The following is a 16,669-nucleotide window of genomic DNA, read 5'->3' as shown; positions in this document are numbered from 1 at the left end:
TGATTATATTTATATTGTCAAAAATTACTATATACATCTGGCTATAATGAAAATAGAAATTTAATATAATGTAAATTATCAGCTTAGTATTTTATATATATATATATATGCATCTATATAAATTTTATAATAGTTTTTTTCAAAATTATCTTTAAAAAAAAAAAAAAATACATATATGTAAAATATATTTTTATTTATAAATTTCGATTTCATAAAATTAAGTTTAACATATTTTTCTTATTTATAGTCATTCCCCGAATTTAAATGGTTAAATTTAAAAACTTAAAAGAAAAAGATATTTAAAATTATTCCAATTTTTAATTTTTTTTTTAAGTTGTCTATGAAAAAAAGAATGAATAAAAGAAATAATAGAAATATATAAAAAAAAAATATTAAAATATAAAATGCATATAGAGATAATAAAAGAATATGCTATAAAATCATATTTTTTTTCTTTAATTTATATGTAATAATTTTGTATTCAATTTTCTCCCATTTAAATAAAAAAAAAAAAAAAAGATAATTTTAAGTATGCTATATAAGAATAATAAAAAGTTTAAAAAAAAAAAAAAAAAAAACATGGAAAAATCTTTAAAGTTATATAAATTTTTTTCTTCTTTTTTTAAAAATTAATAAATTTCTCAGTAACACAAGAAATCAGTAATGGAAATTATATAAAAAATAAGTTTTTTGAAGAAAAAATGTATGAAACTTATATATTAAATTGATTAAGAATTTTAATTTTTTTTTTAGTAATATTTTTTGTTTATATTTATTTGTATTCATTTATTTTATTAATATATTTAATTTTTTTTTTTTTTAATATATTTTTTATTTTTTTTTTTATAATTTGTTAATATTATATAAAAATAAGGAAGAGCAAACTTTTTGAAAAATATTTTAGTTAAATTTTATCCAATTTATTAATATTAATACAACTAAAAAATATAAAATGAAAGGAGGTTTCTAGTATTTAAAATTTAAAAGAATAATATAATATTATTTATTTGATATCAATCTTCTTCATAAGAAAATAAATGAGATGAACTTGATAAGATCAGTACATATAATAAATAACTTAAGAGTTTACACTTATTTCAACATATTTAGATATAGTGTTAATAATATTATAAATCTTTTTTGTTACAAAAACATAAAAAAAAAGAAAAATTCAAAAGATATAGAATTATATTTTTATAATTTAACTAATAAAATACTTTTATACAAGAAAGAAAAGGTCTCATTTAAAAAAATTTGCTTTTTTATTAAAAAAAATGTTATAAGATTAAAAAAATGTGGTTACAATATTTTTAAAATTTATATTTATATTAAGAATATTTTTTCTATAAAAAAAGAAAGAATTAGAAAAATACATACTCTTTATAATATAACATCTTTGAGTAATTGTGAAAATAAAAGGTTTTATAAACATTTAAAAAATAAAAATAAGCACAATAATATTATTGAAGATATAGAAGTTTTAAAAAAAAAAAAAAATAATAAAATAATTGTAAATTGCGAATTTATATATAACCGTAATTTAAATAAAATAACGAAATTTGATTCTTGCTATATAATTTATACAAAAAGGGTGAAGCAGAAAAAAAAAGAAAAAGAAGGTGGATATGTAAATAAAATTATGAATTTTAGTCGAAGTGCTTTTTATCTAAATAAAAATAATTGTATAAACAGAAATACATTTCTAAAACAAAATTATTATCGTTTGAACCGTACTAGATATTTAAACTCAAATCAATACATTTCAACAAATATTAGAAGTATCAGGAATAATACAATAATAGGTAAAATAAAAAATAATATAAAAAAGTATTTAATAAATAAAAGAAGTAGTAAATTTGAAATTAAAAATATGAATCCTTATAATGATATATCTGAAAATTTTCCCCAATCAGTAATCGATAGCTATAAAGCAGCAGGATTTTTTATAATTAGAACAAATAAAGATAAATATAACATTAATAAAAAAACTAATTTAAATAATATAAATGTACAAATATTATTGGGATTTGATCCATTAAAAAAAAATAAAAATCAAGATGATAACAGTTTATATTTAAAAAAAAAAAAAGGCGAATTAAATATATTAGGAGGTAAAAAAAATTTCAATGAATTTCACCCTTCTGTTACAGCTTATAGAGAATTTAGTGAAGAAAATTTATATATTTATAATATGTTTCTGTCTTATTTTAGTTTTTTATATTATGTAATGAAAAATATAACAAATATTGATGAATTAAGAAATGCTAAAAAATATGAAGATTTTTTAAAAATCAATTACTTAAGAGATATAAATAGTTTGAGTAAAGAAGAGAAAGAAAGAATTATAAATTTACATATTAAGAACTTTATGTTATTTTTTAAAGAAAAATGTTTAAAATTAGAAGAAAATTACGATATTATTTATAAAAGTTCCTATCCCCCTTCTTATAATAACAAAACAAATGAAATATTAGAAACTATTCATGATCAAATTAATATGTATAAAAAAGTACAAAATACTAATACAGGAAATTTCAAATTATATTATAAAGAAGGGAAGTATAGTTTGTATTTTTATAATGTTAATCAATATAAATGCTCTAATGTATTACATTATTTGAATAATTTTTTCTGGGATAATTACACTAATTTTTATTATATTGTTGCAAAAGAAAATTATGACTTCTTAATGAAATGTCGTATAGAAAAATCCAGTGAATATGAACCTACTACATTTAAAAACAAAAATTTTGTGAGAATTTCTGGTGAAAATATTTATGAAGATTTAATGAATGTTGAAGATTTTGCTGAGTCCATATGCAAAAATAAGGATAAAAATTTTTTTGAATTTCCATCAGAAGAAAAAAAAACAAAAATTGATTCAGGTTATATGAATGATTTGATATGGCTAGATTTTTCAGTAATACTACAAGTACTTATAAAAGAATTTCATCATACTCCTAGTATATCACATATATTATGGGATTTATATACACAAATAATACATTATTATCATAGAGGATTAAATCAATTACAATCGATTGTAATAGAAAATAATACTATAGATATATCACCTGAAATAATATCTAAAGTATATAAATTATACAAGCATTTTGATGAAGACTTAAAATATTATTTTGAAAATGATAACTTTGAAAGCTTTTTATTACTTTTATTTTCTCCATTTAACACTAATTTAAATCATGAAAAATTAGATTTGTTCCAATACAACTATTATGAATTAATGATGAGAAAATTTTTTCGTAGTTTAATTGTTTCAAAAAAATTCTGGATATTTCTTTTTTTAAATTTCATAGTAAGTATACCATGTTAAATATATGTTTAATCTAACATAAATTTTTTTTTTTTTTTTTATTTTTAATTCAGTTTATACTTCTTTTTAAATCATATATGTAAATAAAAATGTTCAATTAAAATTTTATATTTTTCTTTTTTTAAAAGTATTTAAACATATATATATATATATAGTAATATGTTTTTTTTTTTTTTTTTTGTGTTCATTTAAATATTATATATATATTTAATGTGTATTTATTTTCATGTTCATTTCAGTTTAATAAATATACATACATTTTATTAAAATTTACATAAGCTTTTTTTTTTTTTGATATGAATACATTTATTCTTATACATATTTAAATTATATATTATGTATGCTTTTTTTTTATTAATTAAATTCATATGTAATTTTTTTTAATTATTACTATAATATTTCAAAGTTATTTTTCTAATTATTATTAATAATTCTTTCAAGATAATATATATATTTAAGATAAAAGTTATGTGAAAAATAAAAATATACTTTGTAATAATTTTAAATATTTTCTTATATGTTATTTTAACATAATGATTTTAAAGTTGTGAAAAAAAAAAAAAAATTGAAACGAAACTATAACTGTATAATTTTTTATTTTAAATATTATTTTCTAATTCTAATTATAAAATGCATATATAATTTTCTTATTAAAATAATACAATATTTTATGTGATATGCTTATAAAGTATTAAAATACTAGTGTATTTTGCTTATTTCTTTATTTTTATATTTTTATTTATTTTATTTTATTTAATTTTATTTTATCTTCTTTTTTTTTTTTTTTTTTGTTAATGTAGTATACATAAAAAATTTTAAAATGAAGAAAGAGTAGCTAGAAAATTTTCGTTTTTTTTTTTTTTTTATTAAAATTTGTACACAAAAAAAAAAAAAAAATGAAAATTTTCAGACATTTATTATTATACTTAAATATATACTTTAGAAATGTTTACACATCCTCTATACTTAAATGCCCTATTTTTTTTAATATAAATAAAAAAAATTATAAATCATTTGATTGTAGATGTTTAGTAAAAATTGAAAGTAGAAATATCTATAATTTTATTAACAAAAATAATAAGAGAAGAAATAAATTTAAAAATTTCATTAATTTATATTCTTTAAACTTTATTTTGAATAAAGAAAAAATAAGAAAAAAAAAATATATATTTATTCTTAAGAAAAGCATTAACAAAGAAAATGGAATATTTCCTGAAAAAAAAAATCTAAAAAAGCACGAAAATAAATTAGAGACTCTAGATTTAAGTAAAAATTATGATGATTACATAAATTTGATAGAATTTGGTGATCTATCTTTTTTTTATGAGACCTATGTAAATAGAAAATTTTATTTTTATGAAAGTATTATCAAATATATTGAAGAACATAAACATAATTTTATAAGTATTAATTCGAAAGATGAAAATACAGAAAAAAGAACGATTATAGATAAAAATTATATACATATTAGAGGGAGAATAGAAAAAAAAATTAAACAGTCCAAAAGAATTTTTTTATATTTAAGACAAGATTACGGTTTATATTTAACTTGTATTTATGAAAAAAAATTAAAAAATGAAAAATTAGATGATATGTTTAAATATATTAAAAGTTTAAAAAATGAAAGTGTTGTTGACATTATTGGAAATATAAAAGTTCATGGGGATCTGCAAAAAATGAATGTTTCTTACATAGAAAGTTTACGAAATCAGAAAAGTTTAGAGATTATCATACATAAAATATTTTGTATATCCGAATCTTTTTTTAATATACCTGTTATAATTAACGATAATAGTTTTTTAAATGAAATGAAAAACATTCCAAATTTAAATTACAGAAATTTGAAAGAAGCTGGAAGAGATGATAAAGAAACAGATGTACAAAGAAATGAAAAAGATGAGGAAAACACAAAAAAAATAGTAGTAAATTTTAATTTTTCAAAGGATGATAATAAATATAATAAAATAGAAGAAAAAACTACAGAAAAAAATGAAAATGATAAAAATAATATATATATCTATGAAAATAGATCAAATGATTCATTTATAAATGATGATGAAATAATAAACTCCAATGAACATATTTTAAAATTACATCATTTTTGTTTAAATTATAGAAATTCAGTAAATCATATAATTTTTAATATTAAAAGTAAATTATCTGAAAAGTTAAAAAGCTTATTGTATAAAGATAATTATAAAGAAGTATTCACATCGAAACTTATAAAGATTAATAGAAAAAATAAAGTTAATAATAGAGAATCAGGTGAAAATTTTGATATTAAAATGAATAAAAAAAAAGAAGATATAAATAAAAAGAGTACAGAAAAAACTTTTATTGAATTGAATGGTTCAGAAGGTGGAAGTAACTGCTTTAAAATTGAAAATGAAAATTTATTGCTAGCTCAAAGCCCTCAATTTTATAAACAAATGCTAATAAATTCAGATTTTGAAAAAATTTTTGAGATGAATTATTCATATAGAAATGAAAATTTTCATACTTCAAGACACTTGAATGAATTTATTTCACTAGACATAGAACAAGTGATTTATGATAATTATTACGAAATGATTATTTATATGTATGATTTACTAAAATATTTAAATAATTATTTAAATCAGATTTTTCCTCATGAATTAAATTTAATTAATTTAATTCAAAGAAATAAAAAAGTAACTTTTGAAAAAAGTAAAATTTCAAAAAATCCCATTGTATTATCCTTTTGCGAAGCTCATGAAATACTTGATAAATATTACTTAAAAAAAAATTCATTTGACAAATATATATATAATGATACGTATAAGAAATATATTAGAATCCTTAGTGATGAAGAAAGAAATATATTAAAAAAAAAAATAACATTTGAACCCTGTGAAAATAATAAATTGCATAATGTTTATTATTACAAAAAAATTGTAAGTAAATATAAAATAAATATAAAAGAAAATAAAAATGAAAGAGAAAATGGCTCTTCAAATGTGTATAAATTTTTAAATAATTTAAATAGAGACGAGTTATATAAAACTATATTGTTATTCTTTAATAAAATTTATGAAAACTCTTTTGTGAAAAAATGTAGTGGTAACAATTACTATTACAGTAATGAAAATGATATTGAAAAAAAGCATGATTATATAAATTATAATTTAAATCACACAAACATTAATGACTTTATCGTAGATAACAATTGTTCACAAATATATAATAATACATATAATAGTTACTACAAACGTTGTGATATTAATGAAGAGAAGAAAATAGATTCTAAAACAGAAGTAAGTAATTATAATTTTTTAAGCTTGTTGAATAGTTTTCAAGGGGGAAAAAAAATATATGTGAAACAAGCATTAGAGTATATGAATCTAAAAGATAAATATCTCTTTTATGATGATTTTACAAATGACCAATTAAATTACATATATCTATTTCTAAAGTATAATTATGAAACGGATTTATTTATAATTGATCAGTATCCTATATATCTCCGGCCTTATTATACCTTAAGCAATATGTATGATCTCAGATTTACAAATAGTTTTGATTTTATTTACAAAGGGATCGAAATTATATCAGGTAGCCAAAGAATTAATAATTTGCCTATTTTGTTATTTAAAGTACTAAAAGAAAATAAAAATACTGATTTATTAAAATATTTAAACAAAGCAGATTTTACAATTATCGATTATTTGAATCACTTTCAAAATATAATAAATAAAAATTCAACCTTACATAAATATTTCAATTCATTTCAATTTTCTTCTAAACCACATGGAGGCTTAGCTTTAGGATTTGAAAGATTTTTAATGTCAATATTAAATTTAAGAAATATAAAAAGTGCTATTTTTCAAGACTAAAAGTTATGCAACTAATTTTTTATTGAAGTTTTCATGTTTGTTATATAAAATCTTTTATTATTATTAATTTTTTTATTAATATTCTTTTTCTTTTTTTTTTTTTGTTAACATTTTTATTTTTTTAATTTTTCGTTTAAAAGTTTCTATTTTTATTTTCTACATTTTTTTTTTAAAATTATTTAATTAAAAGTAATTTACAACTATTATTTTAGATTCATATACGTTTTATTATAAAAGAAATATGAATAACATTTTTATATGATTTAAATAAAAAATATATTTCATTATTAAATAAATTATCAATAAATTTCTATTATATAATATGCATAAAACGTAGAAAAGAAATTTGTTATTTTCCTTTGGTAAGAAGAATAATTAAATTATTGATATATTTTGTATTTGTATGAAAATTTTTTTTTTTTTGTATAATATTAAAATATAAAATAATCTAATAATTTCGTATATATCCATTATGTAAAATTAAATGAACTTAATAATTTTAAATACATTTGGCATATTTTAAATATAAAAAAAAAAATTATAAATAAATATATAAATAAAAGTATTTTTATTTAAATATATATTTAAAATTTTATATAAATTTATTTATAAATAAATTATAATATAAAATATAACTTTCTTATAATTAAATGCCGTGACCAGGGATCGAACCAGGGACCTTCAGATCTTCAGTCTGACGCTCTCCCAACTGAGCTATCACGGCTATTAATGAATATAATTTCTTAAATATTTTAATAAAATAATATTTTTTTCATTTATATTTATTTATTTTTTTATATAAGAAATCTTTCACTTTTAATATTTTTTAATACTATTATACATATATATTTTTATTAATAAAATTTTGAATTATACATGAGAAAAATGCATTTTCTCTAGACTTATTTGAAAATATTTTAAGGAATGCATCTAAGTTAAATTTTTTTTATAAAATTAGTGGTAATTTACAATAACATACTATATATTATCTATATTGAATTTTTATTAGCATATGTTTATTTAAAAAAATTTTTTTAATCTTAAAGATTTTTAATTCCTTATCTATTTATATAAAACTCTATTAATATATGCATTATCATATAAAACAATAAAAATATATTTAATAGATTTATAATATTCTTAATTATGTGGGAAGTGAAATACAATATAGTTTATTTTTAAAAATTATTTTTACATTTTATCACATCCTACAATACTTCAAACTATTTTTATGATACATAAATAAAAAAAATTTGGATTGGGAATTTGCCATATAAAGATTAGTATAAAATATAAAAAACTGAAAAAAATTCAATAGAATAAACAAGTAAAAATAGGATGAATTTAGTAAAAATGTAACAAAAAAATTAATTATAAAAAAAAACTAGAAAAATTTATAAATAAATACCTTGGTTATTTGTAAAAAAAAAAAAGAATAATGTATAAAGATATGGATAATTATTTTTGTAAAGAAAAATACTGAAGATGGAACATTGAAAGTTTTCAAAAAATAACAAAAGTTTAAATATTTCTATTAAAAAAAAAAAAAAAAAAGAATAAAATAAAATTAATGAATTCTTGAGGGTAAAAAATGAATCAAAAATTTAAAAAGGAAGAAATTATAATATAAAATAATAAATGAATAAAATACAAAAATTTATTTTAATTGTAATATATTACAATAATTCATTAACATTTTCAAATATAAAAATCCTAACCGAATTTAGTTATATTTTAAACTTTTTTTTGTTTACAAAGTTTTCTCATATATTTGGTTTTTTATATTACCTTTAATTACTTTTTTTGTTTTTTCTTTTTTATTAGATATGATCCATGTCTATTATTATAGTGTTTCTACGTAATATTCTTATTTAAAGTTATTACATCTATTGAACCCTTTTATTTTGCTTTATTTTACTATATATATATAATTTTTTTTTTTCTGATAAAAAAAAGGTATTTAATTCAACAAAAATAATAGAAAATCATTTTTAGTTCAAAAAATATTAAATAGAAGCAACAATATGAATGTCTTAAACTTTTGTTCAAGAAATGTGCATGCTTATTTATCAAAAAAATATAAATGAGTTTTTATAAAATAATAAAGAACATTTACATTTTTTATATATTATTTATGGCTATATCTTTCATTTTAATTATATATATATGTAAAAATTATGCAATATTTTTAGTACATATTTTAATAATTACGTTTTTACAATTATGTTAAACTTTTTTTTTTATTGTTATTCTGTTGAAAGAAAAAAAAACCGAAATTATTAAAAACGTTTACACGAACAAAAAGACAACATATCTATCATGATAATTATATACAATCTTTTATATTAAAAATTTAAATAAATATTTTTCTAAATAAAAAAAAAAAAAATAGAAAGAAAAAGTTTTAAAAATAAGATTAATAATGTTTCTTTGTTAAAAAGAATTTAAGTTCCTACAAAAATCATGTGTAATTAAAAAAAAATTGTTATTTAACATATAATTATACCGTTTTATTTCATTTTTTTTCTTTTTTTTTTTTTTTTAATTAAAATATAAAGGTTATAGTTATATTCATATATAATTATAAAAATTTCCTTTTACATTTTTATTTATATGTATAACAAAACATATATATAATAAATTTATAACTAATTCACTAGTAAAACAAACATATAGAGAAAATTTTATTGTTCTAAAGATGGAAAAACTAAGTCTTTTCTTTTATTTTATTTTAGTTAAGTATCCATTTAAAAATAATATAAATATAAAGTGAATAGTATATATAAAAACTTTTTATTTTTTTTTTATAGGCTTTCACAGTAGCAAAAAATGTCTTATCACAAGATGAAGGACATAGTTCTGGACAATTGTATATTTTTATTTTAATTTTATTTTTTTTATGTTTTTATATGTAAAATCATTTTCTTTAAATATTATATATATATGCTTTTTTTTTTTTATTTAAAAAAAAATGAATATAGAAATATTAAGGGAGAAGCCACAAATATAAAAAAAAGAGGTATATCAAAAAAAAAAAACGCAGAAACAGAACTTAAGCAGAAAAGAAAAAGAGAAGATTCCAATTTGGATAAAACCCAAGATGATGTAGATATAACAACAATAAGTGAACAAGATAAAGTAGGTGATCTTAGTATATTTATTGATAAATTTAGTTTATTATTTACTGAAGAATATTTTAATTCTGTATATGAAGTGGGTGATATTATGAAATTAATATCAAATGAATTACAAAAATTAAATAATGAAAACGTTAGTTCTCTTATCAGAGTATTAAATTTACTTCAATCACACTTAGAAAAAGCTCTATCAGGTATAAAATTAGCAGTTATAATAGAAATGCATAAATTTTACAATTCATTCCATGAAAACCTTCCTAAAAATAGAGAAACAATTATTAAAAAGTTATTATCGCATAAACTAAATTTTGATTTCACTGATGTTGAATTAAGTCACAATACAAGCATTATATTAAATATTTTTAAAAAAGGATTAAAAAATTCTTATATGACTACTTTTAATATATTTGAGTCTATTATTAAATATAAAAACAGTATAGAAGAATTACCAATAACAAAGTTAGGTTCAATTTTTGGAAATTCTAATTATAGTTCTAAAAAGAGATATACGAAACATATTCTTTCAAAAGTAGAAAATATAATAAAAAATGTTGAAAATTCAGTTAATTCAGGAGAGATAGCAGATTATTCTGAAGATTTAGAAGATGTAAATATATATATAGAAAAATTGTTAAGTCTATTAGGTGAGGAAATTGCAACACGTAAAGAAAAATGTATAAATGAATTATTAAAAGAAGAAACAAATGAAGATATAAGAAATTTATTTGTAAAGGTATTTTTATATATTCAAAAAAAAAAAATTCACAATGCTAAAGCATACCACGATGTTAAGGAACGTTATGGTTTAACAAGATTGAGTATGAGCACTCTAGGCCCCATTTTAAATGGATATACTTTTATAAATGTATTAAAAGGAAAATATATCTCTTCAGTTTCACAAAACTTAGGTAGAGAAGGCTTTGCTCTATTCCAAAATGAACCAACTGAAGAAGAAAAAAAATCCTATAATTTAGTAAGAGCATACAAAAGCTTTGCTTCTATGTTGAATGCAATTTTATTAAAAAATAAACTAGAATCAATTAAAAAAGTTTTATCTTCAATAGAAAATTTTAATTCAAAAATAATAAAATTTTCTAATTTAAATGATGACGATCAAAATAAAGGAAGTAATATTTCACCCGCTCTAGCTCAAATATATTTGAAAAATTTGAAGTCTGAATTCATGGAAGTGCAGGGATTATTTTCTAGAGATTTTACATTTCTTAATTTAAAGGTTGAAATACAAAAGAAGGTTGATTTAATATCAAACTTAAGAAGATCATATGAGGAAATTGAAATGGTTTTGGATTCCGCTTTAGAAGTGTCTAATCTACATCTTTATAATTCAGATGATTTAGAAGAACAAGGAAATTTATTTAAAAAAGAAAATGTTATTCTTTCGTTATTTACTCTTTCTCAAAAAATTGTGGATGCCTTAAAGTAAGTACTTAAAATTTTTTTATTAAATTCCTTATAAGGAATGAATGAAAAAGAAAAAAGAAAAAAGAAAAAAGAAAAAGAAAAAGAAAAAGAAAAGGAAAAGGAAAAGGAAAATTTTAATGTATATATAAATATTTAGTTTTTATATTATTATTATTTCAACAAAAGATTATATTTCATTTCAGTATTTTTTTTTTTTTCCAACACCAAAATGCTTCTTAAAAATTATAATTTCTTTAGTTAATATATTTTATGTAATGCATTAATAACCTTATTATTTTCATATATTTATTATGTATTTAATTTGGTCTAAATATAAATGAAAACTAATTACTTTGTTCTAAATGAAAACAATAAAAAAGAAAAAAATTAAATATGTTTGTTAATAATTAATGATGTTACCTATTAAATGAGTAAAAGTAAAATTCCAAAATTATTAATAAAATTTATTTTTAATATATGAAGATCTCTTCTTATTTTTATATACACTTTATATAAAATAATATAGTTAATTTATGTGTTATGATCTCTTTTGTAATAATAAAATTTCTATGCTTTTATGCATCTCGTTTAGAAGTATATAAATACAACAATTTACTTCTATTTCATATATATATATATATATATATATATATATATATATATTTAAAAAAGATATAATAGGAAGTACCTTTATATTTAAATATAATCGTTTTTTTTTTTAATAACTCTTAAATTTTTTTTAATCTTTTGCATTAGATATAATTGTACTGATAATTTAAAAAAAAGAAAAATTGTCTTAAAATAAAAAAAAAAAAAAGAGGATAACTATGTCGGAGTAGTAAATCATAGTTGAGAATATGATAATTTTTTTATTACTTCTGATTTAAAAATAGAAGCGTGCGTATTAAAATTGTATTCTATGTATTTTTTTATAGTCAAACATGTTATTAGTACAAAAAAAAAAAAAAAAGGAAAAGAAAAAAAATTAAAAAAAAAAAAATATAGAAGATACTTTAAAACAAATTTATTAATAAAACATTCGTGTGTAAATTCTTTTTTTTTATTAAAATAGTTAAACTTTTTATATGAAAACATATAAAATATGCTTATTATGCATATGTTTAAATTATCATATTTTATTTTTTATTTTCGTTTTAAAAAAAAATTTCACAATGAATTTCAAAAATTCATAATTTTTGTACCTAATAAAAAAAAGATGGAAGTGTTAGTGTTAATTGTTAGACATGGGGGAGAAAAAAAATTACACAGTATGCAATTCTATAAAAATATATATATAATGAATAAAAAATATGTATTTTCTCTTAATAATGTTTGAAAAAAAAGAGGGAAAGATATATAGTTTGTTTTTAATAATTTGCTTCTAAAAAGAAAAAAACAAGTATATTATTTTTTACTGTAATTATGTTTAAGAAAAAAAGAGAAAAATACTTTTATTAATTGAATTAAAAATAAAAATGAATATCTTATAGTTACTTTTAATATTATTAAGATATGAAATTCCATAAATTTTTTATGACAGAAAATATATCATCACCAATATTTTTTATTATGTATCCCCTAAAATTAAAGAAAAAAAGAGAAAGAATTACAATATAAATAAATACATATTTTAATTAAAATAAAAATAAAAAAAAAGAATTATATAAAAATTTCTTTTTCCTATTTTAACAAGTATTCCAAAGGATGATATGGTATAGTTCTGAAAATAGTAATTTGGGAAATTGTATGTAACCCAATGAATGAAACAGAAACGAATTGTAAAGCTAAAAATAGTTATCCAATAAAAATAAGAAAAAATATATATTTTTATCTTATAGAAACATAAATTATGATATCATTTAAGAAAATGTGATTTATATTTAAAATTTTATTTTTTTTTATTAAGTTGCTACTGAAAGAATTTATATTCTCATTATCCTTCATATATGGGTTTTCTAAGCTTTCATATACAGAAAAAATTGCTATAAAAAAAAATATATTAAAATATATGAATAAAGTTAATAAATGATATAATACATATAAATAGAGTAATTCATTAAAATGCATAAATTTTAGAAAAAAAATATGTGAATCTAGAAGATAAGTTATAGAAAAAAAAAAAAATTAAAAATATTGATACCCGTTAAAAAAATTAAAAGTGCAGCAAGAAGATAAATATAGCACTAAAAATAAAAACAAAAAATAAAAAACGAACTTTGCATAATTAGAAAATGCTTTTGTATTTAAAAAAAAAAAAAAATACTAAGAAAATATCAAGAATTGATATAGTTAATGTCCCAGTTGATAAAGATACATCAATTAAATCTTTGAACGAAAAAGGATACATCTTAATTTTAGATAATATATGAGATCCATTTTTTCTTTTTAATATAATAAAAGACAATAGACATAATATGAGGGATAATATTGCAAAAAGTTGTAATATATCTAAAAAAATATATGTAAAAAAAAAAAAAAATGAAACAAAATAAAATAATTATAAATATGCACCTATATATTTGTTTTAAAAGAATTTGTTTTTATTATTTCATTATGTATACTTTATATATATATAATTACTTTTATTTATTAAATTTTTTTCTAAATATAGAGTTAATAATATTAGAACTATGAAAATAAAAGACAAAATAAAAGTATACTTAAGAATACATTTACATACAAAATTTAATTTCACTAATGGTGAAGAATTATCATACTGTAAAGAATTTACAATCGAATCTTTTGCTTTTTTAAATAAATACATTTTCAATAAACTAAATATTTAAAAACAAAAGAAATTTTGCTTATATTTGAAAAAAAAAAAAAAATAAAATAAATATAAACCTATTTTTATAAAAATTTTATTTTTTAAAATAATAATAGTTTTATTGATAATTATATAATATTTATACAAAGTTTATATATATATATATTTGTATTTATATTAATATAAAAACGAATGAATAATTTTAAAAGAATGTGTATATACACATTTTTATATAGTTAGATTATTTATGAAATCTTTTTGTACAAATATAGAATATTATGTAAAAACTAAAAAAATATAGAAAATTCTATACTTTTTTTTCTTTATTTATTAAATAAAAAAAAAATTAAAAAATTTTTAATTTTTTTGTTTTCTTTTATATTAATTTAGGAATTTTACTAATAAAAGAAAACTTTATACGAATAAAAAATAAGGTGAAATAAAGAAAAAAATTGGATATAAAAAAAAAATAAAATAAACTAAGGTAAAAAATATATTCATTTTTTATTTAATGTTAAAACTGTTCCATCATATTTACTTATTAAAGCAACGTTGGCCATGTTAATAAAAATGCCATGATCAACAACACCAATTGTCTGAAAAATTTTAAGAATAAATAGTATGAGTAATAAAAAAAGTATACATAGGAAAAAAAAAATAAATAAAATATAACAAAATTAAAGCATAATAAGAAAAGGAAAAAAATATTCACATTAATTAATCATAAAAAGTGTGTTAAGAATATATTATATATATATGTTGAGTATATAAAAAAAATCTAATAAAAATACATAAAAATTAATTACCATTTTAATTTGTTTGCAAGTTTCTAATAAATCTTCTATTGGATCAGTAAAAAAAAAATCAACTATATAATTTTTGTTGTCTGTTACAAAAAGTTCTCCATTTTTTTCTCTTAATTTATAAGTGCAGTTTCGAAGTGTTGAAATTTTTAATAAATTTTCAATAGTTTTTTCATAACCAAACGTTAAGATTTCTATGGGAACTGCTCCTGTTGTGCCTAATCCATTAATACACAATTTTGATTCATCTCCGATCTTAAAAAAAATAAAATAATAAATACATTTTAAAAAGAATAAAAAAATATATATTTTATTTTTTATTTTTATTTTTTTTTTACAATTATAAAAAAGGATGCACTAATTGCAACTAACTTCTCACGAACGAGAGCTCCCCCTCTTCCTTTTATTAAATTTAAATTTAAATCTATTTCATCTGTTCCATCAATAGCTATATCAATTTTCGAATTTTTGTTCAGTGTTGTTAATGGTATCCCCAAATTTTTTGCCTAAAATATATATTTATAATATATAAAAATGTTAATAGAATTCTTTAAAAAAGTAGAAAAATTTTTCATTTATTATTTTATTATTTTATAACCTTTATTTCAGTGTCAATACTTGTAGGAATACATATTACATCTTTTATCTTCCCACTTTTTATTAAATTTTCAATTCTCTCAAGAACGTAAAAAACTGTTGTACCAGTACCCAATCCTATAGTCATATTTGAGTGAACATAATCATCTACAGCTTTATAAGCCTATTTAAAAAGTATATATATGTAAATATATATCAATTTTTGTTTTTTTAAAATATTTTTGTTTCAGTATTTCATTTCTCAAATTTAGGAATATTGATATATCATATTAAATAACATATTTTAGTAACATCACAAATGAAATATTAGATAAAATTTTAGCAATATATTAAATAGGTAGCATTTTTTTTTTTTGGTATATTAATTTAATAATATATAAAAAAAAATGTTTATATATGCTTTATTTTATTTTTTTTAATTTACTGCTATCTTCTTTAAATTATCCATTTTAGGATGAACTGTTATCAAAAAATGAAATGAGCTTAAAATAGACTATTAAAATAAATATTCTTAATAAAAACAAAACAATAAAAAATATTTAAATTAAATTTCTTTTATTATAAATACTTCTAATGAATTAATATTCTCGGAATATTCATATTAAATATTTATTAATATGTTACTTTTCCAAATAAATATCCAAAAAAAATTTTTTATAACATCTATTATGCTACTTATTAAATTATAAAAAAAAAATGCAAAAAAAGAAATTATATTGTATACATAGATTAACAAAATTCACCAAAATAATCCA

The 16,669-nt window shown here is 17.3% G+C and overlaps 5 protein-coding genes and 1 non-coding gene across 6 annotated transcripts; 3 read left to right on the top strand and 3 right to left on the bottom strand.

Moving 5' to 3' along the window:
- Positions 1 to 1,042: 1,042 nt before the first annotated feature.
- On the top strand, positions 1,043 to 3,334 carry PRELSG_1017800 (conserved Plasmodium protein, unknown function; the record flags this gene model as incomplete). Its single annotated transcript, XM_028677103.1, has 1 exon — positions 1,043 to 3,334. One exon carries the CDS (start codon positions 1,043 to 1,045, stop codon positions 3,332 to 3,334), a length of 2,292 nt encoding a protein of 763 aa, XP_028533526.1.
- Positions 3,335 to 4,230: 896 nt separating this feature from the next.
- On the top strand, positions 4,231 to 7,188 carry PRELSG_1017700 (aspartate--tRNA ligase, putative; the record flags this gene model as incomplete). Its single annotated transcript, XM_028677102.1, has 1 exon — positions 4,231 to 7,188. The coding sequence occupies one exon, from the start codon at positions 4,231 to 4,233 to the stop codon at positions 7,186 to 7,188; it is 2,958 nt and encodes a 985-aa protein (XP_028533525.1).
- Positions 7,189 to 7,853: 665 nt separating this feature from the next.
- PRELSG_1017600 lies at positions 7,854 to 7,926 on the bottom strand. Its single transcript has one exon. It is a non-coding gene; the product is annotated as a tRNA-Phe (tRNA).
- A 1,960-nt stretch (positions 7,927 to 9,886) lies between these two features.
- Positions 9,887 to 11,769, top strand: PRELSG_1017500 (Plasmodium exported protein, unknown function; the record flags this gene model as incomplete). The annotated part of the gene is made up of 3 exons (XM_028677101.1): positions 9,887 to 9,922; positions 9,999 to 10,057; positions 10,170 to 11,769. 3 exons carry the CDS (start codon positions 9,887 to 9,889, stop codon positions 11,767 to 11,769), a joined length of 1,695 nt encoding a protein of 564 aa, XP_028533524.1.
- A 1,483-nt stretch (positions 11,770 to 13,252) lies between these two features.
- On the bottom strand, positions 13,253 to 14,511 carry PRELSG_1017400 (conserved Plasmodium membrane protein, unknown function; the record flags this gene model as incomplete). The annotated part of the gene is made up of 6 exons (XM_028677099.1): positions 13,253 to 13,325; positions 13,438 to 13,531; positions 13,661 to 13,729; positions 13,888 to 13,930; positions 14,011 to 14,195; positions 14,328 to 14,511. 6 exons carry the CDS (start codon positions 14,509 to 14,511, stop codon positions 13,253 to 13,255), a joined length of 648 nt encoding a protein of 215 aa, XP_028533523.1.
- Positions 14,512 to 15,011: 500 nt separating this feature from the next.
- PRELSG_1017300 (ribose 5-phosphate epimerase, putative) lies at positions 15,012 to 16,362 on the bottom strand (the record flags this gene model as incomplete). Its single annotated transcript, XM_028677098.1, has 5 exons — positions 15,012 to 15,110; positions 15,321 to 15,572; positions 15,656 to 15,823; positions 15,916 to 16,077; positions 16,339 to 16,362. 5 exons carry the CDS (start codon positions 16,360 to 16,362, stop codon positions 15,012 to 15,014), a joined length of 705 nt encoding a protein of 234 aa, XP_028533522.1.
- Positions 16,363 to 16,669: the final 307 nt, after the last annotated feature.

The sequence above is a fragment of the Plasmodium relictum genome (genome assembly GCF_900005765.1).
Source record: "Plasmodium relictum strain SGS1 genome assembly, chromosome: 10".
Classification (NCBI taxonomy): Eukaryota; Apicomplexa; class Aconoidasida; order Haemosporida; family Plasmodiidae; genus Plasmodium; species Plasmodium relictum.
This window is presented reverse-complemented; position numbering and strand designations above follow the sequence as displayed.